At 42.3% G+C, this 25584-nt stretch overlaps 1 protein-coding gene across 1 annotated transcript; it reads right to left on the bottom strand.

Moving 5' to 3' along the window:
• Positions 1-16869: 16869 nt before the first annotated feature.
• dnajb11 (DnaJ heat shock protein family (Hsp40) member B11) lies at positions 16870-25133 on the bottom strand. Its single transcript, XM_084083877.1, has 10 exons — positions 24983-25133; positions 23708-23864; positions 21983-22080; positions 20192-20324; positions 19815-19957; positions 18948-19030; positions 18798-18855; positions 18552-18663; positions 17889-18048; positions 16870-17677 (listed from the first exon to the last, which is right to left on the bottom strand). Exons 1-10 carry the CDS (start codon positions 25054-25056, stop codon positions 17613-17615), a joined length of 1083 nt encoding a protein of 360 aa, XP_083940003.1. The 5' UTR covers positions 25057-25133; the 3' UTR covers positions 16870-17612.
• Positions 25134-25584: the final 451 nt, after the last annotated feature.

Raw genomic sequence — 25584 nt, 5'->3', positions numbered from 1 at the left:
AATTAAGATAAAAATCACAGACTATAAAGAAAAGTGCTGTATATCGACAGTGCTGATGCTGCATTGGCAGACAATTTGAACTCATTCTATTCTATGCACAAGCACGGTTCGAGGCTAACAATGCTAATGGTTGCGCGGCAGCCAGCACGGTTAGCCCTGCAGCTAATGAGGATTAGCCCTGCAGCTAATGAGTCCACCCCTGCGGCAGCAAACACGTTCCTCCTCTCAGAGCATGACGTGAGGATGGTGTTGAAAAGGGTGGACACCAGGAAAGCAGCCAGCCCAGACAGCATCTCTGGGTGAATCATCAAGACCTGTGATGAATTCCTGGATACAGTATTCACCACCATATATTCAACCTCTCTATGGCCCAGTCCTTGGTCCACACATGCTTCAAGAGGTCCACCAGTGTTCCCAATCCCAAGAACGCCTTCTTAACCGGCCCAAATGACTGCTACCCGGTAGCATTGACCTTGGTGGTCGTGCTTTGAGAGTCTAATTAAGGTCCATAATACTTCTCCCTCCCTATAGCATCTTGGACCCACAGCCGTTTGCCTACAGATCCCTCAACAACACCATTTCCCAGGTTTTGCGTGCCACCCTCTCCCACCTTGACAACACTGGGGGGTTGTGTTAGGCTGCTGTTTGTCGACTTTATTTCAGCTTTTAACACCATAGTCCTCACCAGGCCAGCTGTTAAACTGGCTAACCTGGGACTGAACTCCTCGTGTGTGCCTGGGTCCTGGATTCCTTGGCCGCCAGACCCCAGGTTGTCAAGGTGGGTGGTCAACCACCCTCACCCTCAACACCGTATAGCCCCCCAGTGTTGCGTGTTGAGTCCTCTACTGTACTCACTGTACACACACGACTGTGTCGCCAGGAATAGCTCCAACACCACCATCAAGTTTGCCAACAACCCAGTGGTGGTGGGCTCAATCACACATAGCAACATGATGAGGGCCTACCAGGAGGACCTGGCAGACTTGTCACTGTGGTGCCAGGATGACAGCCTCTTCTTGAATGTCAGTAAAACCAAAGAGATGATTGCAGACTTCTGTACATGACAGCAGGCACACCAGGGGACAGGATAGGCAGTTTCAAGTTGTTAGCACATCACTGAGGACTTGTCATGGATAATGCACACGGACACTGTGGCAAGGAAGGATGGGAAGTACGCCAGTTCCTGTAACACCTGAGACAGCTGAAAAAATGCAAGATCTCACAGAATCGGTTGTGAAATCCTGCTACTGGACAGGGGCCTTCACCATCTGGTACAGGAATAGGTCCTCCCAGGACCTGTGAGAACTGCAGTGCAGAAGGGGACTTTCCTCCCCTGTCTGCAGGACTAATACACGGTCAGGTGTTTGAGCAGATCTAAAAGAATTCTGAAGGACAAACGCCTGTGTTGTCACAAGGTCACCACAGAGAGACAGAGAAAGAGTTTATTCCCTCAGGCTATCAGAGTCATGAACAAGGACCTAACGACCAGGCCAAAAGTCTTCAACCTGTAAATAACTCTTTGCTCACAACAGAGCAAACACGGCTTTTTATTTACATTTTTTCTTTTGGGGTCGAACCTAGACATCATGTACGTTGTACTTTGCACAAATTGTACCTTGCACTATATACAGTAGTTGTATACTTATTAGGGTTTCTCAAAGTGGATGCCATGACGCCAGTCCAGGAGAATGAATTCAAAGTTATTTTCTTGACTTTTAACTTAAATTTTTTTTTTCTTAACTGTTTATCTGAAACATCTCACAATCATTTAAAAATGATTGAGTTTATTCATAAGCTGGTCCAGTCGGCTCTCATTGACTTCAATGCATTATATTGAACTGCCAGTTTGCCTCCCATTGCGTCTATGGCACATGCTATGTAGAACATCTGTCCTATACTTTATTATAATCCTTGACGACTACACGCCACAGCTCAGGGTAGGCTACCGGGCCTGGCGGGATCTGCGCTCAAAGTAGCACACTTTTCTAGTTTGAATGTTGTGGTCACTATCATCATCATCTTATAATAATAATAATAATTATCATTATTATCATTATTAAGACTCCTGAGGCACGTCTGAAGCCTGTCCCGGACGGGAGTCTCCAGACGTAAAAAGGGATGATGATTATTATTATTATTATAAGAAGATGAAGTAGAAGAGTAATAATCATTATAATGATACAAATAGTTATAGTAGAGCTTATCATACTGTAATCATAATGTTAAAAAGTCAAAAGTCAAATATGCCATAAATATGTAATTGAGGGGTGCTGTGGATGAAAAAAGTACATATAAATGATGCATCTCAAAAAAGTTTGAAAATCACTGCTCTAAATCCTACATATCCTGATTATTATCTCATAAAGAACAAATAAATAACCTGTAAATAACTCTTTGTAGCCTATAAATGGAACCAATTGATTATGATTTACTGGCTGACATCGTCTTGCAGTTCAGAGGCCATTGTCCTGCAGTGTTTCCCAAACATAGGGTTGTGACCAATTTTATGGGTCACAAGTTAATATAATTTGCAGACATTTTCATTGCGTTGTATTGCTATTTTGAATATTATTGTTAAAGTCCAGGTCCCAGAAAGACACCAAATTCCTCTTTTGAATCTCAAGCTGAGAAAGTATGGAAAGCCTTGGTTTACAGTATCTGGGCTTAAGATTGACATTAACACTGACATGTTCCTTTGTTCAACATGGTACACTCTCAGCCTCATCGGTTTTATTTTATTTTTCTGTCCAAATGTTTTTGCTCAGAGGCTGAGATTTGACCACTTCTACGCGGATCGTTTGTGTATGTGACCTCTTCTTTATGAAAACTCAAACAGCAAAGGTATAGGGAGATTTAAGGATTTAGAATTATTTAGTGGTCAGTTTGCGGCGGGGATCGACAGCCCCAGCCTAAACATACTTCTGAGGAGCTGCCCTCCATGCAAATACAACAGTGGCCACATAAGAGCCACGCAGAGACAGTCGCGCTGACTGTAGTGGTGCCAGTGGAGGTATGCCGACGGTGTCAGAGGATAGCTCTGTGTGCGTCACAGGTCTCCTTTAAGTCTGTTGGTCTGCTGCCCACCCACCTCCTTGATTTTCATTCTTCAAACACCCAACAAAGCCCCTCTAATATGGAACATATTGGGTGGGAGGAAGGGGGGTAGGGGGTTGGTGGCGGCTGGGGGTGGGAGTTGGTGCGTTGATCTGTTGCAACGGCACTTTGGGCTGAGAGGGAGAGAGAGAGAGAGAGAGAGAGAGAGAGAGTGAGAAAGAGTAAGGCACTTAATCAGTCATTATTTACGGTCCAGGGAGGCTTAAAATCAACATATTCAGGAAGTAGGGCCAGGCCTTATGGCTTTATAACTACTGTCCAAATAATCACAGTGCAGATACCGTGTATGCATCAGAGCCCCCCTAATCCCCCTCCCTCCTCCCTGTCCTCACACACACATCCCACACATTCCATACCTATCTCAGTCCGTCTGTATGTCTGTATGTATGTCTGTCTGTCTGTCTGTTGTCCCACTGCGCTTTGTCTTACAAAAACATACAGTACCTGTATTTTCCACCAGCCCACCAGTATTCCAACAGATTAATTCCTCTCTCGCTGTTTACTCTTGCCAAGTCATGAGGCTGATCATTATCCTTCCTCTGTGGCCAGACTGTCCTCCATTAGACAGTATGGGGATCAGGATTACTACTAACCTACATAAGGCTGATAATGACTAAGAGAACAGAAGGAATTAGGAGATGATGATAGAGTGAGTCGAGTATGATAAGTGTGTTCGTGCCTGTGTAAGTGTGTGTGTGTGTGTGTGTGTGTGTGTGTGTGTGTGTGTGTGTGTGTGTGTGTGTGTGTGTGTGTGTACACATGTGTGTGTGTGTGCGTGCGTGCGTGTGCGCGCGCGCGCGTGTGTGTGTGTGTGTGTGTGTGTGTGTGTGAGTGCGCATGCACGTATGTAATTGCAACGTGTGTGCACATCTGCACAGGGTCCCATACGTGCATGCGCACGCAGATGCTTGCCTGCGCATGTGTGTGGTGGTAGCAGGGCTGGGAAATTGAAACAAATGGGAATCCTGAGTGGGCTGAACATGACGGATGGTGGTGCTCAGAGGGAAACAGAAGCATTAGTGTGTATGGTGAATTGTCTGGTTTGGCACAGAGGGAGGGAGGAAGGGTGCAATAGACTGGGAATGGGAATCGTTGGGCCAAATGATGGGAATGGTGGGATGGATGCTGGTGAGGGACAGAGTGTGCCAGAACCCTCCATGTGTCACTGATTAACCAAGTAGTGCTGCAATGATTTAGATGGCAAAGCATCACATTAGGACTGTGGATCCAAATGTGTGAGCACGCCTATGTGTGTGTGTGTGTGTGTGTGTGTGTGTGTGTGTGTGTGTGTGTGTGTGTGTGTGTGCGTGTGTGCGTGCGTGCGTGCGTGCGTGCGTGCGTGCGTGCGTGCGTGCGTGCGTGCGTGCGTGCGTGCGTGTGTGTGTGTGTATTAATGATTCAGTGCAAAGCCAGCATGACTCGAAGTGCCAGAGAGATTTCATAAAATTCGTTTGTTTCTCACAGTCCCGCTTCAGTAAACGTAGCATTTTATTATGCAGAGTATTATTGAGTAAGACAGGAATACTTTCTCGGAAATGGTAATTACTAAATGGTACAGTAAGCATGTCATACACAACATCAGCAAGCGCTAATGCAACAAAAGCAGGGAGTGGTTGTTAGGTCATTGTTCTGGAAATTATGGTAAATAAAGTACTAAGATTGATGAGATTTGTTTCATAAAAAGTTTGTATTTTCACCACTTTAGCAAATAAAATACAAATAAAAACAAAACTCACTGCGACATCTTCAGAGTAATGCTACAGTATTATTATTATTTGTATTATATATTGTATTATTTATTTATGTACTTAGTTGTACTTACTTACTTACTTACTTACTTACTTACTTACTTACTTACTTACTTATTAAATTGGTGGCCTAGTATTTTCAATATAATATACAGTTCAACACAGTACAACGCAACAAAAAACAAAAGTACATTCTGGGGAAAAAAGAAAAAATATGTTACAATATGTAAAAACAATGAAGGTATATATAAATGTAGTGTCAGAAGTGAGGTGATATGATTAGCCATGATTGCAAGTTTGGTTTACTTTAAGCCATAGATCTCTTAAGGTTACATTTATTAGGAAGACTATTCCAGTAGCGGGTGGCTCTAACAGAGAAGACTGTTTGTGTTTGCCTGAACTTGCTATGTCTGTATTGTATAACACAGTCCCCTCTAGTAGTTTCTTATGATGCACTGCCACTATTCTGCATTATGAACTGACACAGTGGGGGAGGTGCAAGCCCATTTAAAACCATAAAAACAAGTCAAGCATGTGCAAAATGTCTAAAACTATAAAAATGAAATCAATTGTACTTTGTACTATATGCCAGTGATAATAACTGTTGGCCTTTCAGTCAAGTGTTTTTAATGTCTGTATGTAATTAGTCTCTCAAGCCAGACAACTCTTTCACGATGCAACAGAGAGTCTGTAACTTGTACATCTCCTGAATGTTGTGAAAGTAAGCTTATCATTTCCGTTCAAGAAAATATCCTATATTAGAATTGCCTAATGGATCGGCCGGCCGGCGGACAACCGCGGCCATTGGGGGGCCCTGTCACTATGACTCAGACATAACCATATAGAGTGCAGCTACACCCAAATATGTGTCATACTGACTGTGACAGCATGACATCAAACCCAAACAAACCATATCGACATGACATCAGGCTCTGTGATGGCTGACTCAGCAGCCACACATATAGCCTATATTGTATGGTGATTCCTTTTGGTTTATATATTGAATTTGTTTATTTTCAGTTGTAGATTATACACACATGCAATTTAATATATATAACCACACACCAGTTGGAATAACATTTTATTGTTTAGTTGTTTTTCTCTGAGTTTATTTGCATTTGAGTTGACTGAGTTTTCTTTGAGTTACCAGTTCTGTGGGAGGCTGGTGACATAAATGGTCGTGATGGGCTGGCCAAAGGAATGGGGATCAGCTGCTCCAGATCTGCAGCTAATCTGGACAATTGGACGGCACCACAGTCCCTCTGCACCATGGGGTGGGGCAGGGGTTATTAGAGTGTGTTTCAATGGTAGTCTTTGTCTTTTCCCCCTTTTGTGTTAACAGTGGTCTGATCCGTCCCTATATATGTCCACCTCCTGTGTCATTTGGGTTAGTTCAGATTTCAGTGCAGTTGTGTTGAGTCCAGTTTCTGTTTAGTTATTTAGTTTGATTTCATTTATTTTGAGCACATTTATTTTTCTTATCTGTTAAACCATTTATTTGCAACAAAGGAAAAAGAAAAGAAAGAAAAAGAGAACAATATTTTAAAACCAACAAAGTTTCCCTGTGTCTCTCCTGACCAACTCGGTCCCTGACAGCCTCAAACAAATCATATAAGGATCCATATAAGGAGCTCCATGTCAACCGTCCATGAACATATATGAAGTTCTGGGTTGACCATTATGTCAAGAGTATGTCGTGCATGAAGTCGCTCACTCTAACCTCTTGAGTATAACCATGAATGGCCATCTAACGTGGTCAACCGAAGATGATGCACATATAGTTGCTGTCTGGCAGAAACCAGCTATCTCCATTTTTCAGCTTTTTAATTTATTTTAATAAATCAGTTCTATTGGTGCACCCTTTACGTCTGTGTGTGGGTTTTACAAATATTGAACCAATGAAAAGTATTAAAAAGCACTTCTGACTAACTTTGGAGACAGCTATTTTTTCCTTCATTGATTAGAATGATGAAGTCAGGTGGGAAACAAATCTCCACGTTAATGGTGAAAAACCTCCTAACTCCGCTTGAGCTGTATTTGGGTAAAGTGATGATAATGGACATATTCAAGTATATGACAATGTATAAAGTCACCATACCAACTTTGGTGACTTTATAAAAGCATGTTTTTTTTTTTTTTTCCTGAAAAGTATTTTTTTTTTACATTTTTTGGTTTCTGCCCGAAAGCAGAGATATTATGGAGATTTGATTTTCAATATGCACAGACACAACAGAAAACGTGTGAAATATGGAATACAGAAACCATGTATTATTAGATGTATCGTTTTTGATTCATCCAAAAAAAATGTAACTGTGTGCCAGTGGTCCCTCCCTGGTGTGGCTATTCTCATGGCAGACCCCTGAACCATGCTTGTTTCAGGTTTGGTGCAACAGTGCGCCTCACAAATCTGTTACGTTTGTGACGTGTGTGTGTGTGTGTGTGTGTGTGTGTGTGTGTTTATTTCATCATAAACTGTACATAATGAATATAGTGGTGTGTGAGGCCATGTACTGTACATACCTACCTGTGTGTGAGTATATACCTGGACTTGTGTGTGCTGCGTGCACATGGTGTGTGCTTGTATCTATGTGCGTATATTACAAAGTGAGTATCTGGTCTGACTCTCCATGCCTACAGTATCTCTGTGTGTGCGTAAGTGCTTGTGTGCTTGCATTTGTGTGTGCCTGTGTGTGTGCGTTCGTGTGTGTGTGGGTGGGTGTGCATGTGTGCGTGTGTGTGTGTGTGTGTGTGTGTGTGTGTGCGTGTGCGCGCGCGCGCGCATGCGCGTGCACATGTACGTCTGTGTACGTGTACTCAAACGATGGAAAAAATAAGACAGAGAGGGGTGAAAAGGACAGACAGACGAGACAAGACGAGTGGGTAAGTGGAAGACAAGAACAGTCAACACTTTTCTTAACCTGAAGTAAGACCTGTTTAATCTCAATGTACAGAGAGAGAGAGAGAGAGAGAGAGAGAGAGAGAGAGAGAGAGAGAGAGAGAGAGAGAGAGAGAGAGAGAGAGAGAGAGAGAGAGAGAGAGGTCCTTGCAGGGACAAGGCCAGGCTCTCAGCTCAGAGGGGAAAGAGGGAGGTGGAGGTTGGGGAAATGCAATGGAGACCGGGTAAGATGAAGCTGCAGGGGCCGCCTGCGGCGGCTGCAGGCTTGGGGGTCTGTCTCTGTGTCTGTCTGTGTGGAAGCTGCTCTGGGGTCTAACTGATTAGGCCATAATTTGAGGGGTGTCTTGAGGGAGCAACCCCATTCCGCCCACCGCTCATGGGAAGCTAGAGTATATAGGTGGAATTGGACTCCTGGCATATCGACAGTCGTGTAAATGTGCCTGCACGCGTATGTGAGCACACATACACATGCATGCGCGCACGCACACAAACACACAAATATGTATGTGCACAGAAACACATGCATATACATGCACGCACGCAGGTACACAAGCACGCACACACACACACACACACACACACACACACACACACAAACGTCAGTGTGTATGCCTCACATGCATGTGGAAATGACGGATAAGCAGACGTGGGGATTGAGAACAGGAAGTGATGATTTAAACAGAGCTCCAGTGACGCCAGCAACAGAACACCTACATACACCCTCTCTCACACTGAAGCCCTACATCAACGCTATATGTGCACACTTGTGGGAAGAGGTAAAGCTCTGTGTCGGCCCTATTCACATTTCCCCATTCATAGCCGTCTCATTAGGTATCACTTGATCGATATCTACCAGTCAAAATGTGCCCCGATGGGAATGGTTCAGTCTGCTGCAAAACACTCCCTTGTTCCCACCAGCTCTTCCAGGGAATGCATGTATAAATAACAGAATGAGCTAACAAACAAAGATTGCAGTGGAGTCTTCATGAGCATATATTAAGCAACAGAGACATCATAAAAACTATAATTAAGGCTGCACGCACTGTATTTATCGATGGTTAAAAGCGGAGGAAAGAGCCTGCCATTAATCCGGTCAATATACCGGTGCTAAAAGCTACCTCCCGTCTGCTTTGTTTCCCTGTGTTGTTTGGCCATTGCCATGGTGCTCCAGAGGCCTCCATTGTCAACAGCCAGCCTGCAATCTCCCATTAGATCAGATGCTATTAGGGTGGAGAGGAGTCACTGAGCAAACAGTATCCCTACCTTTAAAACCGGGTTATCTAATCTAGACCACGGGGATGAGCTGGACTTTGAGTTTCACAGACAGACGAGGCAGCTTGTCCGCTGGCATTGTTTGGCATGGGAATAAAAAAAATGCCACGCCGGATCGGACCCCATTTCTATTGGTTAGCTTCTCTGACGTCTCTCCTCATTTAGAGTACGGTATAAGCTTTATGAGTCGGGATCAGATAAGGGCTAATTAGGGCCATGGAGGTGCTTTGTCGAGGGTCAGATAAGGTCTAGCTTAGATGGTTGGAGAAGGCATTAGGTCTTGGTTCTCAGGCAACCAAATCAGATGTGCTTCAGTGAAGGGCTGTGTTGAAGGCCTTATTTGACCGTTTTATCAGGATACAATGAGCAGTGGCTGAAGCATATGGCTGACTTGTTTCTCGAACACTGGTTAAGCATGGTCCTGACCTGCAATGAGTGTGTCTACATTTCTGTCATTAGAGAATTCCTGTGGGAAGACAACCAAGGTCAGTGAGGAACCAGAGCAGGCGTGTCTGTACAATTGACTGTATATAAACAAGTCTTTACATCTAAAGGCCCCTACATTCTCTCTGCCCGGTGAACACTGCACACAATCTGTAACCATAGATTTAACTGTATGATCCGTATCTGGTCAAATTACCCTGAGTGTATCTCGCTCCATGTCCGCGGCTTCTCTAACCTCTGACCCCATGGTCTACGTTGTGGGCTCCTCTCTCCTCGTGCTCCTCCACGGTTGAGTGCTCTGGTGCAGGCAGAGGAGGCAGTGTTTGAGGGCCCTGCCTGGCTCAGCCTGCCCAGCGTCAGGCTAAGTGCCTCTGACAGCCCACCGCACAGTTATTAACTGTGATCCGCCACCACAGAGCCTGGGCAGCCCCGCGCCGAGGGGAGGGTCCACCAGAGGGCTCTGCTCCGAACACAAAGACCGCTTTCACCTCCCTCGCGGTCTCCTCCACGCTCCCCCGCACACCCCTCTGACCCCCCGACACCCGCTAATACATATTTACATCATTTCATATACTGTGCATACAGTTTTTTGACGAATCTAATATGGCGCCATTCATATGGATCTGGAACCGGTTGCTGTCCTGCTGGGAAGCTGTCCTACCCAGCGTCCAAGTCCCTGACACTGATGAGTAAAAGTCAAGCGGCTGAATAAAAAATCCTCTCTGTGTAGTGTGGACCTCTACGTGTGAAGCTTGCAGCGAGAGTGATTGATTTTGGTCATTTATGAATGAGTGCGCCGGAGGGCATGTGCGTATACAGGTCGCTGTGCACGGGCAGCAGACGTAAAGAGTGGTTTGTTTCAGTTGTCTCACCAGCTTTACGTTGCGTATGCTGTCAATAGACGTATGTCTTTCATCCCTATAGGTGGTCCACGACACTGTTTGTCCTGGGCGCTGCATGGTCCTGCAGTATCCCAGCACTCCCCTCAGGATGTGGGAAAACCGGCAAGCACATCGCCCACCTTCAAATAACAACACAACACAGGTCATTAGATGACCAAACTGTGAGGAATAAATAAATGTCAGATAGGTGGGAGGAGGGAAGGAGTGGGCAAGAGAGAAAGAGAGGGGGGGGGCAAGAGAGAGGAGAGCGAGAGAGAGAGAGAGAGAGAGAGAGAGAGAGAGAGAGAGAGAGAGAGAGAGAGAGAGAGAGAGAGAGAGAGAGAGAGAGAGAGAGAGACAGAGACAGAGAGAGAGATCCATAATGACAGTTGACTATGTTTAGCCCCCAGAAAGGCATTGGGATAAACAGCAGCTCGTCCTAGCTAACAGGAGGGCTTTAAGTCGCTGAATTGAAAACCCCCAAAGCCACTTTTTCCTGCCCGCACTGGCCATAATGAGAGCCCCACCATTCAATTGTTGAATAGTTGAGGCTTTTCTCTTTGAGGTGACTGGCTTTAATATAGCAACACGACATACACAGTCGAGCAATGGCCGTCCCCAGCGGTGTTCAAAGCCGTGGCGGGATAGGGATACGGCTGACATGCATTATTCCCTACAAAAGCTGCCCTTTGTTTGCTTTATGCTCAGATCCCACAAATTGTAGGCTTTGTCCGTCAACATTTCTTATTTCAGGCTGAGTCTCCCCCTTTCGTCGCTGTCCTCCTTGGCCTTGGCATATGTTAGTGTAACAGAGCGTTGATAACCACACACACATTGAAACAGTCAGATGACTTTTTGTTGTCTGTTCATCCTTGCTATTGCTCCGTGGGGGGTTGGGGTGGTCGTGGTGGAGGTGACTTTTCACTTCATAGGCCTACTTTGTGTTCAATCCAAAGGTCTAAAATGAAGTCCATGAAATATAGAAAATAAATCATGTGCTCTACTAAATGAAAATGCCCCAGTTAATTACATTTCAATGTTCTATTTCCCCCCCAACGTTTAATTTAATGGAGCAACTTAAATTGTGCAAAGTAATTAAAAGTACTCCTCAACTCCAGTCATAAATGTTAGAAAAACATCATGGGAAGGCGTATATCATAGAGGATTCATTCTCTTTGTATCTATGAGGCATCTCAGTGACATATATTTCTCAGGTATGAGTATTGTATTTTTAAATATATATTTTTTTATTTCTCAGCATATTCAAAGTTGTTTTGAAAACAGTTTTCCAAGGCCAACATTATGTCCCTTCAGCTCAACTTAAAAGCGATTTTAGGGTGTGTGTTGAGCTTTCCCCCAGAGTACTCAGGCATAGTATGGAATATGTGGTTTATTCATAGATGGCATTCGAGGGCAGTTCCTGAGGTTTCAAAGAAAATATGAATCATCACCCTCCCATCACTATGTGAAAATACAGAGGGGTGCAATTTTAGTGAGTTTTTTCCTGTCCAATTTGAATGTGAAACTGGACAGAAAACGTTGAAACAAACTGAGCTCCAATGACACAACATGGGGTGAATACTTACTTATCTATGTATGTCCTATTTAATTATTCCTGTCGATTTCAAGAATTTCCTTTGCATTGTGATTGAATGGGTCAATTTGTGTAGATTTCAGAATTAAAAAGGGAATTTTCTGCTGCGCAAGAAAATAAACAAAAAGTCAAGGGGGTGGGTGCCTTTCTGAGCAGTGTGTTGTGCTATGATTTGATTAATTATAACCTGATTTATAGTTTGTCGTATTATGGAGCATAAATTAGAAATCAAAGTTTGTCGTACTAAAGTGTCGCTCTACTGATTTTCAGCTTCAACAACAACTGAACTGAATTCAACTTGCATTGGCAGCAGTGGAATTCAGATTTTTTTACTAGTTCTAGATGTTTTAATAGTAGTAGCCTAATACTAGCTACAATGTAGAAAAACTCTATTACAATGTAAAGTCCTGCACAAATTTTACTTGAGTGAAAGTACAAAAGTATTTGCATCAACATTTATTTTTTCTACCAAACGAGAATAGTAGACATTATGCAGAATGGTAAATTTCACAGTCATATTATTGGATTGTAATTGCCACTGAGATATAGTGGAGTAGAAGCAATAATTATAATTATAAAGAAATGTAAGTACTCAAGTAAAGTAAAAGTACTTAAAAAATGTTCTGTACTTGAGTGAATGTACTTTCCACCACTGGCATTATGCGTTTCAGTTTTTGATTTTCTTTTCCATTTTTCTCACTGTCACTGCCAACCACTACTGTTGGTCTTGGGGAGGGTGCAGAGACAACCACATGTCTCCTCCAATACGAGTCGCCAGCCGCTTCTTCTCACCTGACAGATGGAGGAGTTTCACCAGGATGATGTAACTCGTGTGGAGGAACACGCTATAGAGCACCGAAGTCTGACGTAATTTACACATCCTAGGTTTGTCTACCTGGTTCGCGGTTTTCCACCCCCATTCTGAATCCCCATAGATGTATTTAATATTGCGTCAAGTAAGAACTGTGTTCCAAAAATAAGCAAATGACCCTGGCGGTTTTACTCTTATGGATATGAAGCATCAAGTAACGGTGAGAAAACGATAATGTTACTTCCGCCGAATTAGTTACATTTTTGCCAGAAACAGACTGTATCAAATATAAGTGACTGACTATCATAAACGATACAGAACCTCCTCCCTGACAATATCGCCGAGACAGTTTGTTTATTTTTGGACCACAATTCTAATATGAGACGATTCTAAGATGACCCAATGTTATTCTCCATAGCGAAATTACTTTACGAACCTGGGGATGAACGAGTGACGTCAGGACTTCTGTACTCCAGGAACTTTACCCCTACACCACCTGGACACCTCTACAAGCTTTTCAGTTGAAAATCTGTTAATTTCTGCAAGTGACATATAACCATGTGTCCACAGTGATCATACAAAAATGTATAAATTAGCTGTTCCAGTGCTGTTCCAGTGCTCCGCTGAACAAGCCGGGCTCCTGACAGGTCAGGCACCATTAACTGAGCACACTGCCAAGTCAGAGCAGGTCAAAACACCGACTGGCGCCACCACGCACGCACGCATACACGCACGCACACACGCACACACACAGGCTGGTAGATTGCTCAATTAGCCCTCCTTTAGCCTGTTCCTCTCTTAAACCTGGAGCTACACTTAGCAGTCATTACGCTCAGGGTCAAGTGTGATCCCTGTGCTTATCTGCATCAGCGGCACACACAGTATGCAGGCGCAAGCATGTGCATGCACGCACACATGCACCCACCCATACATGTATGCACACATATACAAACCACCTTCAAATTTCTGGAGACAGTTCTTGGGCAATAACATTGATATAGCAAGGGATGCCATTGAAGAGGCAATGCTGCCCTCATGTGCTTTGATAGCAGTTATTACAAGTGGTTAAGAAATACCATTTGTGGGTAGGTTTTAAGAGTCCCCCCCCATAATTCACTTAGCCTCCTTTTTGAAACCACATGTTAGGTAGAGAGGGTCACCCTCGAGGCACCTTAATACTGTATCTTCCTGTATATGTTCAGGACCCGCCGGGCATTGTGCTGCTTCTGTGAACTTCCAAGAGCCTCGACGACAACTTGTCTGAGCGGAACCATCCAACTGGCTGTGATGCTCCGGCTCTGTGGGGTGGTCTATGGTGGTCTAGAAGAGAACACAGTGTGAGTCCCACCGGCCCTATTAGGATGTAATAGCTGGTGTGCTTAAGTGTGAGGTGGAACAGTGAGATGCTTTATCTGGGGCTGATCACAAAGCACGTCTCCCTGCTGGAGACCCTCCAGCCTGATAATGACTAAGGGATGTGCGGTGGGCCGGGGAGGAAACTCCCTTCACCGCAGCCCTACTATCTCTGTGGGAGTTCATTACACACACAGACTGGCCGCATACACGCACATGCACGCACACACACACACACGCATGCATGAACACACACACACACACACACACACACACACACACACACACACACACACACACACACACACACACACACACAGACACACACACACACAGATATACCAGACACATACATGAATGCACAGTCTCAAAGTGCACACACAGACACGTACAGTACAGTACATACATGCTGACATGAATGCTGGTGCTCGTATGGGGGGACCATTATGTGCACAGACTTAAACACACACACACACACACACACACACACACACACACACACACACACACACACACACACACACACACACACACACACACACACACACACACACAGGGAGAGAGACACTGACATGAACGCTGGTGGGCAGATGCGCACACCATTCGCCACACTATAAACTAAGCATCCTGAATAGATTCCTGTGGACATCCCCTGCCGCACCCAAGCAGACAGACTCCCCGACAGCCTTCCACCCACAGTCCCTCCCTCATCCCCTCCACCCGGCCGCCCACACACACAAACACGGCCAAATCCTCAGTGTTACTTTAATTCTGAGAGTGCAAAAAATGATCCCAAATGGACAGGTCCATTTGGGTTCATCTTTGCACCCTCAGTCAAAGTAACACTGAGGATTTCACTGTGCAGACAGAGTGGTGCGGCTGATAGCTGTGATACTGAGCCACTATAGCGCTCAGATGGCAGTTATGGCAGTCAGACAGAGATAAGTAAAACCAGCTGGGTCACAGTAAGGGTGTCAGGGCATGACAGGGGTTGTCTCAATGTCATATGGACCACACACACACACACACACACACACACACACACACACACACACACACACACACACACACACACACACAGGTTTTCCCACGGCAGGAATAAAGGCATTAAGAGGACAATACATATTCAGTATCATAAATCTAAGTCATTGCTGCTGTAGAGCAACTCACTCTTGGCCCATCACTGTTAAGGGGTAATGTCATCTAAATAGCTAACATGGGTTAGCTAATAAGATGTATCTAGCTAAGTTACTCTTCATAAGAGGTAAGAGCTACACACTTAAAGATCTTAAATATATTTTTAAAAAACTATTTAAGTAAATGTAGCTAGTTACATTGCAGCTATGTTCTTTGTTCACTAAAGACCTGAAGATAGACCTATGGGGAGACCCCAGTTATTGAACACTAATAGCCCATAGCAATGATTGCTAGGGGAGTATAGTGCTATTTAACACTTTTAAAAGGTTAGCTACTTAAATCTACATCTACAGCTACAAAAAAACAAAGAGAACAGTGTGTGAGATATTGAAGTTGCAGATAGTGAACAAAAGGTAGTCTAACCTCAAGTGTCCCTCACTTGTCCTGTCATACTGCACACACACCATGTTGCCATCCTACATGGGTCTGATTATGTTTATGCCTGCCACCCTCTAGTGCAATTACTTATTAACCAGTGGTTCTCAACCAGCGGTCCTTGAGGGGTTCCAGGTGGTCCTCAGGTAAATGATGGAGAGTTGGTAAGCAAATGGACCCTTAGCCTAAAGATCTTTAACTCCTGAGTGTAAAATGAAACCCTTACGGGTCCATTTGGTTTCATTTTACGCTCTCAGGAGTCAAAATATTGTTAAACATCTGCATGACTTAATTGTTATTTTGATCGTTTTCCTGTTATCTCTCCTATGGTACCACATCAATATAGCATGGAATTGTGGACACAATCTTATCCAACGATAAAAAAAGGTTGTTAGGTTTGGGCATGAGGGGCTAAATCTCATCAAATGGTGGTCCATGGTTCAAATGCCGAATAAATAATGGAGCTTGATATGAAGAGTTGAAAACCACTGATTTAAACTAAAGTTCTGATGCCATCTGCTGGTAAGATCTTGTCATGACATCCACTCAGCATATTTATATAAATCTTTTATTTGAAACTTTCAAATGTAAAGTACAATTTTCTCCTGGATCACACCGTACAAATGGCCAGTTCATTCACAGTTAAGGCCATGATACTAGTATGAGGATTTCTGGAGGCAGCCTTGCAGTCTAATTTGAGACGAGATAGAAAGTTGGAAAACAAAAATATTAACCATTGAAGAAAAACCCAATGTACCTGGGGAACCAAATTTACCCTGGCCAGAAAGAACTGCCAAAATGGCTGCTTATGTATCATGGCCTATAGTCCCTTTTAATGAGTTTTAATTATTTTTTAGCAGTTTAAAACGGTGAAGAGAAAGAAGGGGAAGGACCCAGTACTCAACAGAGCAGAAAGTGAAGAGTTGTGTGAAAGAAGAGAAGAGCTCAGGGTGGCAAAGGCCATTCCACTGTAATAACTCTCCAATGTCCAGATGAAGAGTTTAACATGCCACATTGGCCATGAAGAGAGAATGCTACAGTCATACGCGTTACATGTCTGAACAAACTGTACGCGCACATTTAAATTAGGAAAAAACAAAACACAAAAAAAAAAGATCAAATTTGTTCTTTTCTATTTACAACATGTTTGTAATGTTACTGAACAGAATTTCAACCAAGGATGCCACGGTGCAAATCTGTTTTATCACTCAACTGGTGAAATTGTTTGTCATACATTCATAAAACGCATTCATAAAAAAAGAAATTAATTTAAAAAGATAGTCTCCCAGTCCTGCTGAAGTCTGTAATAGATTATGTTCAATATTTCCAGTCTGAATGTAGCTGGTCTTTCATTATCTGCTGTATCAGGTTGCAACAGAATAGCCAGGGTTTTGGTGTTCCGTAATGGTAGTGGTTGATACAGAAGTGGACAGTACTTTTATGATTGAAACCCTCCATTCTGAACCATAGAAGTGACTTCAAGTACAAAAAAACAAAACAAAGACGTATATATATATATATATATATATATATATATACATATATACACATACATATATACATATATATACATATACATGTGTGTATATATATATATATATATATACATATATATATTATATATACACACATACATATACTGTAGCTTGATGGCAACATAACATGAAGACAAAACAAAAAGGACAACAGGCACACGCTCTAATTCCACACGTCAAAACAACGGCAAATGTGCCACTGTTGGCAAACATGTTGAACATTAAAACATAAAAACAAATCAATTCAAGCCATCCTGAGAACAATCTGAAAATAATAAATACACCCTGGGCTCCACGCCTTATGCACACTCCTGCTGATAGACTGTGGTTGTGTGTCAGTGTGTGTATGCGTCTTATCAGACAACTCAGTCCAGGCTGTGTCTGTTGGTGTGTCAGTATCCCTGTAGTCCATTATAAATCTTCTGTACCGACTCTTGCTTCAGGAGACCTCGAATACCTACAAGCAAAGGCACACACACAAATTGTTTAATGACAAAACATTTTACAGCTTTCTGATCACGTCTACTCCTGAGTCCTGACACTTTTGCAACATATTTGATCTAATCTCTCAATGAAAAGACTGTTGCCATAAATACACAAAACCCAACAAAAACAATGCACCGACAAATTAAATTCCCAGCTCTGCATTCCCCCCCACACACACATACCTTGTTTCTGCTGCTCATCCAATTGTGTCTGGGGGAAATCCACATCAAAGGTGATAATGAGAGAGCCACGGATGTTGATATTGTCGAAGTTGGGCAGGCCCTCACCCTTCTTCCATAGTCGAGCACCGGGCTTGGTGATCTTATCCCTAACTATATGGACCTGGTACATTGATGACATATTCCCCTTTACTCAATAGTGATCCAAAACACTTAGTATGCATTGGAATTACAACGCGCTCTTTGACAGATTCATGGTAGACGTAAATGCCTCTTACAGCCACAATACACCAAAATATTTATCATCGGCTGATAACCAACCCAATAGCCAACAGTTTAGAGAAACATTAGCACTTATCAACTGTCAGCCATTCACACTTGGAACAAATCTAGGTTTTACCCTGTATAATAAACATTGTGAATAAAGATATTCAATTACACAGGTGCAAAGTACTGTAACGTAACAAAGATGAACCTTTTCTATACCATTCCTTTCAAATTAAATTGCATTTGTATTCGTTTGTGTACCCATATCACATATGAATAACTGCTCACTTACACAGGGTTCTAATTTCACATTCACCAGTAGGTACTGACTGATACATTGGTGTAACCCGACTATGTTGGCATACTAAAACAAAAAGGTGTTTTGTCCTCGACACCTACCCGGTGTCCGTCTAGGTGGGTGATGTCCATCTCGAAGCCAACCAGTGCCTCCACCAGAGAGATCGTGACATTGGTGTACAGGTCATCCCCGCGACGCTCAAACACAGGATGCCTGAAAGAATATGATCGTTATCAGCTTATTCTTTGCTCTTGAGCTGTTCATTTAGGCTTTCCAGTACAGACTCTTCAGTGCACAGATATTGTGGATGATTCCACTTTCAAATAAATGAAGGCTAGAGTTCATACTTCAACACTTTGATGCGGAAGCGCAAATCGCCTGGTTCTCCATCGATGTGAGGTTCCCCTGTGGATCAGGGAAAATGATGAGGAGAGAGAACGCTAAAAGATTTTTTTGTTCATAACCAGCCTTGAGACTGAAGGTGGATGTCACCTTACCTTCTCCAATGAAAGGGTACTCCATCTCATCTCGCACTCCCTGTTCAATTTCTACCTCCAGGGTTCTCTCTTCATTTACCAGTCTGAAATAGGTACCACATACCAATCATCAGCATCAGCACATTCCAGTCAGATCTTTCATTACAACATTTGCTTAAATGTTAAATAATGCCTGACGTATATTTTGTAAATCTATCTACAAATACACAGAAACTCTGTATGTATATTTGAACCGTCTGACCAATCGATTTAGTTTAGACCCGAAGAGGAGTTGTGTGGAGTGGGAATTCGGTTGTCCAGAACCTAAAATCAAATCTTTGTTTCTGTCTGTCTGTCTATCCGAGTCCCTTTTATGCCCATATATGGGCATGTCTGCCTGTGTGTCCATATATATATAGAGATCCCTGATGTCATCAATATGACATCATAATGCTGATGTCATAGACTGGCCAAGTACTATACCACTGGTTCTCAACGTCGGGACCGGGGACCACCAGGGGTCCAAGTAGACCCTTACAGGTCTGTAACTATGAGAGTGTGGAAATGGAACCGAATAGACGGTTCTGTTCGGGTCCATTTGCACACTCTCACAGTTAAAATGACACTGTGGACTTTACAGTGTAGATTGGGGTCCCAGAGATAAGCCGGTGTACACTCTCGGAGTTAAATTGTTCATTTGGACTGCTGGTGGTCCCCGGACACGATGTTGAAAACCAGTGTGCAACGGGTATGCATAGCTGGAGGGGCAAGCGTTCCCAATGGGCATTAGCCTAGTTGCTCTGGTATATAAAATTGTTTATCTGTACTTGCTGTAGGATTTTTGAAGGAATCAAGGAGAGACTATCAAGACGCTGACCCATGACTCACTTTATATTGGGACACTCATCACAGACCATCTCCTGTGTCATTTGGAAACGGCCGGGACCAAGCTGTGTTGTCCTCATCTCCTGTCTGCAGTTACATTTTCTCTTGCCAGGGGCTTCTTTGGCTATAGGCTTGTTCCGTACGACCTGTGTGGCAAATAGAGTTGGATTATTCATAAATGAAAGAGAGGGTGAGAGAGTTTGGTACATAAGCAGGTCATGAACTGGAAAATGTTGCCAATTATATAATAGAATATCTTTCATGCAATAGAATCTTCTGTGTTGACACCAACTCAAAACAGGAGGAGAAAGGTGTTTTGCTTGGACAAAGAAACTGGTGATTTTGTGTATTGAAAATAAGAACTGTTGACTGATGCTAACCTCAACAAAGTTCCCAGAGTAAACCTCTTCAAGAGTGACTTCCAGGTCAAGTATTATGTCGTTTCCTCTTGGGATGTTTCTGTCCTGTTGCTGACGATTACCACCAAACATGAACCCAAAGTCACCAAAGAAACTAGGGAGGGAAGATGTAGTAGAAGTGTTGTATATTTTAGTAGTCACGACAGTACTGAGTTTTTCTACTACAGTCACATAAGACAAGTAACCTGGCTGTAACACAAGCATTCTGGAAGTTGTTCTAACATTTCTTTTTTTTAAATATTAATTTAACCAGGATTGTCACCACAGAGACTAAATATCTTTTTTTCAAGGGAGACATAGCCAAGACAGGCAGCAGCATAATTCCAAACAAAGTTACAAACAGAAAACATAAAGGAGAACGAGGAAAACGATTCTGCTTCCAATTCTTTAATTCTGGATTAAAGCATTTAATTTAGCTAAATTAATGCATTTAGTTACAGCTCATTCTGCTACATATTCCATGGCGAGGGTGCAGAATATACAGTACGACTCTTCCCAATTTCCATACGGGTATTTGGGACAGGAAGCATGTTGCAGAAGCTTTGAGAAAGCAGAGTATTGTGCAACACTCCATTTGACAAAAACACATAAATATACTGTAGGAGCAGCAGACGAAGAATTGGCTTAAAAACATACAAATAATATGGGAGCAGACCAACAATTCCCTCATATGTATATAAAGGTGTACCAATGACAGTGTCAGAGTCAGTGTAAATGACCCCAAGGCACTGTGCTTTTATTTTGGTATTTGTTTTTGTGTGTCAGGTCACAGGTCACAGGTGCATTGCATTTATGTTAATTCTATGTTTCTGTGAGGTGCTTTTGAGATGCTTTTATTTTGAAGGTGTTTGCTTGATTTCTCACTACTATCACCTGTCTGCTCAGCCAGAGACTCAAATGTTTGCAGCAGTACCAGGGTGAGGTCTGCTTGCTGGACAGTAAAGGTTTAGCCTCCTGCCTAAATGGGCACAAGGTATATTTTCATTTGTTTAAAGTGTGTTAATGTATTTTATTTGTCTAAGGTCTGTTTTGTAATAGTGTTGTTCAATGTGAATGATTGTTTTGTAATTTGAAAATGTTTAATGTCCAATTGTTTGTTTGTTTGTTTTGTGACAGCTTTTACGTTGTTGGTCTTAAAATAAACCTCATCTAAACCACCCGTAAAAGACCATCTTTGGGCGGGGTACGCTACAGTCAGAGCTTTACAATTGATAATGAACCTCAAAGAATCACGGTAAGCTGTGTCAACTACGAAGACACCAACCAGAGGTATGCATCCAGTATATAGAAGATCACCATAGTCCAGCAAGGGTAAAGAAAGTGACAGCAACAAGTCACTTTTTTTACTTAGGGTGTATTCGGATATAAGGCACTGAGCGCACTGGTCCAATACAAACCAATACGTGAGTGCGCATATCCGGACGCACCCAAAATTACTGGAAAAACCCAACTTATTTCAAAAATAAAAACCCAGTTTTAGCCTCCCATTTCTCACAAGGTACAACACACGTGGCTTAAAAGTGTCTATCTGTTAAGCTTTAACACAACCTCCATTTCACTTCCCTCAAGAGTGACATGTTGTTGCCAATACCTAGAGTGAACAACATTGTCAACTAGTTAAAACTGAAGTAGCGTTTTTGGACAACATTAACATTTTGCAAATGTTACCTGTACAGTAAATGTTTTGATACACATGACAATGAATCCATTGCTCCTGGAAACTCCCTCAAGACTTCTGTTCATAAGACCTACCTTGAGAAGATATCATTGTGCGAGCCATGGTGACCCTCTTTGAGACCATCTTCCCCATAAGCATCATACTGTTTCCTTTTCTCCTCATCTGAGAGGACCTACAAATACAAACAACTTATCAGTCACAGGACCACAACGGAAATAAGCCCTTTGGGCTTTTTTGTGTTTATCCTTTTAGCACCTTTTGTGTAAATCTGTACCACTGTACCTTTTTTGCAAACTGTAACTAAAGTATTCAATCAATCAATCAGTCAATCACATAAAATTAAATTTAAAAAATCATAATCATGTCAATCAATCTTACTACACCCACATACAAAATCATAGGGCAGTCGCTTAAAATAACATCGTGAGAGCTGAACACACTGATGCACCTGCAACATTAAATTAATCAGAGCCCACTCCCAGTACTCCACGTCGAGTTTTCAGGAATGCCAGCGGGCCGACGTAACAGCCAATCAGAGTGAGCCACACTGTCTATTGGACCAATCAAAATGTCACAAGCGTTTCCAACGACAACCAAACGGGTCATGTACAGTGTTGCCATGTCGGCTTATTATAAGCGACTTTGGGCTTCGTTTTCTGTAAAGTTGCTTGTAAAAATTGGTAGTTGCGGGTTGCGGTTTTTGGGGCTTATTTCTAACGTGTACTTGCTTATTTTGTCTTGCTTCCAATTTTTTTTTAATTATTCTTTAAACCAGTGGTCCTCAAATATTTGTTTAAATGTTTTGTGCCCAGGGGAGCATTTGTGTTGTTAGAATGTTTCAAAATATTCAAAATATTCCACATTTTATTGCTAGAGTTTTTGAAAATAGCCAATGCATATAGGTTTAAAGTGCTCATGTGACGTGGGCTAGTTGGCTTCTTTGGGGCTTGATTTCCTAGACCTGGTTGCTTATTTCTCTCACACAATATGGCAATACTGGTCGCGTACAGTACAGAGGACTTTTGTATTTGCCTCGGGCGTTTTTCCCCATAGAGTTGTAATATATCGTGTTTCTCCACATAATAGACATAAGAAATATTATTATAAGACATATTATACAGTCAGAAACCATGTAGCGCGTTATAACACAACACATTTGGAAAATGTGTAGGCTACTGTGTAGTAGGCTACTCGGATATTTTACTTCAGTAAAAGTAGCAATACCACAATATAAGAATACTCTGTTACAAGTAAAAGGCCTGTGTTCAAAAAGTTACTTGAGTAAAAGTACAAAAGTATTGGCATCAAAATATACTTAAATGTACCAAAAGTAGTAACATGAAAATAGCAGATCTACAAGCCTGTATCTATTGTATCTATTTTCAAATAACCTATGTATAAAATAAGGCTAAAGTGGTTCATGTATGTTTTATAACATAATATTTTTTTATCTGCAAAGTAACTAGTAACTAAAGTTTTCAAGTAATTGTAGTGGAGTAAAATTACAATATTTGCCTCTGAGATGTAGTGGAGTAGAAGTAAAAGTATTGAAAATTGGAAATATTGTACTTAAGTACAGTACTTGAGTAAAAATGTACTTTGTACTACTTTACACCACCTGTAAAAGGACAGTTATCCCACATAAGCCCCTGCCTCCTGCATCATAAACATCAGTATTTGAAACATTAATATAAGGTGAATGATTGATTGATTGAATACTTTATTAGCAGTTTGCAACATTAAAAAAAATATATATTTATATATATTTTTTTTGTTTTTTTGTTTAAATAAATACCAACCTCATAGGCTGCCCCCAGGTCTGCAAATTTGTCCTGAGCGTCTGGGTCATCTTGGTTTCTGTCGGGGTGCAGCTGTAGGGCCAGCTTTCTGTAGGCCTTCTTGATGTCCCTGACTGTTGCAGACTTGCCTACTCCCAAGATCTTGTAGAAATCTCGTCTATACAGGACACACAAATAAAGGGATGACGACAGAAACACAGAGCTAAAAGTCACTCATAAGTGAAGGACGTGCCAACGTTGATACTACAATAAAGCAATCTGCAAACTTATCAGCTGAATACCATAGTTAAAACATAAGGTATATACCCCTATGGACCAAATATGTGAAGATGCAAGTATTGTATCTAAAGATCTGAGCTGTATGTGTGTGTATGTGCTTCTTAAAATAAGAATAAAAAAGTAATAAATATATATAAATTCAGTGACTGACACACACACACACACACACACACACACACACACACACACACACACACACACACACACACACACACACACACACAAGAGAACAGTGGCTATTAGGTATCGTACCCCTGAGTAGGAAGAGGGTAACGTTAAGCTTATATGTAGGTCAGTAAGTTCTCATTAGTGATTTAGTCATTGAAAACATGGCCATAACGTAAGGATTACATTACGAGAAAACTCCCACTACTACTACTAATAATAATAACTGTACACTATATATATCAGTGGTTGTCAAAGGGGGTCCCCAGCTAAATGATAGTCTTAGGAACCACATGGACCATTATGGGTCTGTAACTCAGAGTGTACAAATGGAACCAAATACATTATACATTTTCACACTTTGAATTAAATTAACATCGATCTTACGATATAAATTGGGTTCCCAGATATAGAAATGCCATTAAACGGGGGTCCGTAGCCTAATGCATGTCAAACTGGGGGTCCTTGAAATGAAAATGGTTGAGAATCACTGCTAGAGCCGTACAAATATTCTCTTATGGGGGTCCCTGGCATATCTTTTCAAGTGGGGGTCCACGGGCTAATAAGTGTCAATTTGGGGGTCCTTGACATGAAAAAGTTTGAAAACCACAGCACTATATAACAGCAATCAAAGGCAGATCAGCACTTCTTATTAGCCAGCTAGCATCAGATCAGATTCCTGTCTGTCCACTCTCTCTCTCTCTCTCTCTCTCTCTCACATGCTGCTGCTCAGCCGACCAATCACAATGGAACATGTGTACCAGCCCGGCTGATGCGTGTGTTTTCTATTCCGTTTATAATATAATATAATAAGAGAACAACTGAACTCACCCCGCGAGCACCGCCGTGATGACATAGAGCAGCAGACAGCAAACATGGTACAAATTCATGCCTCGGGTGGCCATAGATCCTGTGTATTTGGTTTAAAGAGGCCAACAGAACAGCCGGCTTCTAAAAGACTTGCTTTCCTCCCAGTGCTGCCTGTCAGTCACAAACGGTGTTGCCAGGTTGCGCGGGTGAAATAAGCAAGCAGGTCTATGAAAACGAGCCCCAAAGAAGCCACATGAGCACTATTTGAAAATAGCCGATCATACATCTGCTATTTTCAAAGCACCATCTTGAGAAAAAAAATCCACAAATTCTTGTATGGGGGTCTCTGGCAAAAAAATACTTTCAGAATGTTTGGTCTACAAATATACATTAATTTGGGGGTCCTGGTCCTTTATATGAAAATGTTTGAGAACCACTGTTTTAAACAACATTAGGAAACAAGCCAAAATAAGCAACTACACTTTGGAAACAAGCCCCAAAACCCGCAACCCGCAAGGCCCGCAACTACCAATTACAACCGACTTTACAGAAAAACAAGCCCAAAGTCGCCTATAATAAGCGGACATGGCAACCCGGGTCACAAACCTCCTTCCTTCTGTCAG

The sequence above is a fragment of the Gymnoscopelus microlampas genome (genome assembly GCF_963454915.1).
Source record: "Gymnoscopelus microlampas genome assembly, chromosome: 17".
Lineage (NCBI taxonomy): Eukaryota > Metazoa > Chordata > Actinopteri > Myctophiformes > Myctophidae > Gymnoscopelus > Gymnoscopelus microlampas.
Note: the sequence above shows the minus strand (reverse complement) of the source record. Positions and strands in the feature narration are given on the sequence as shown.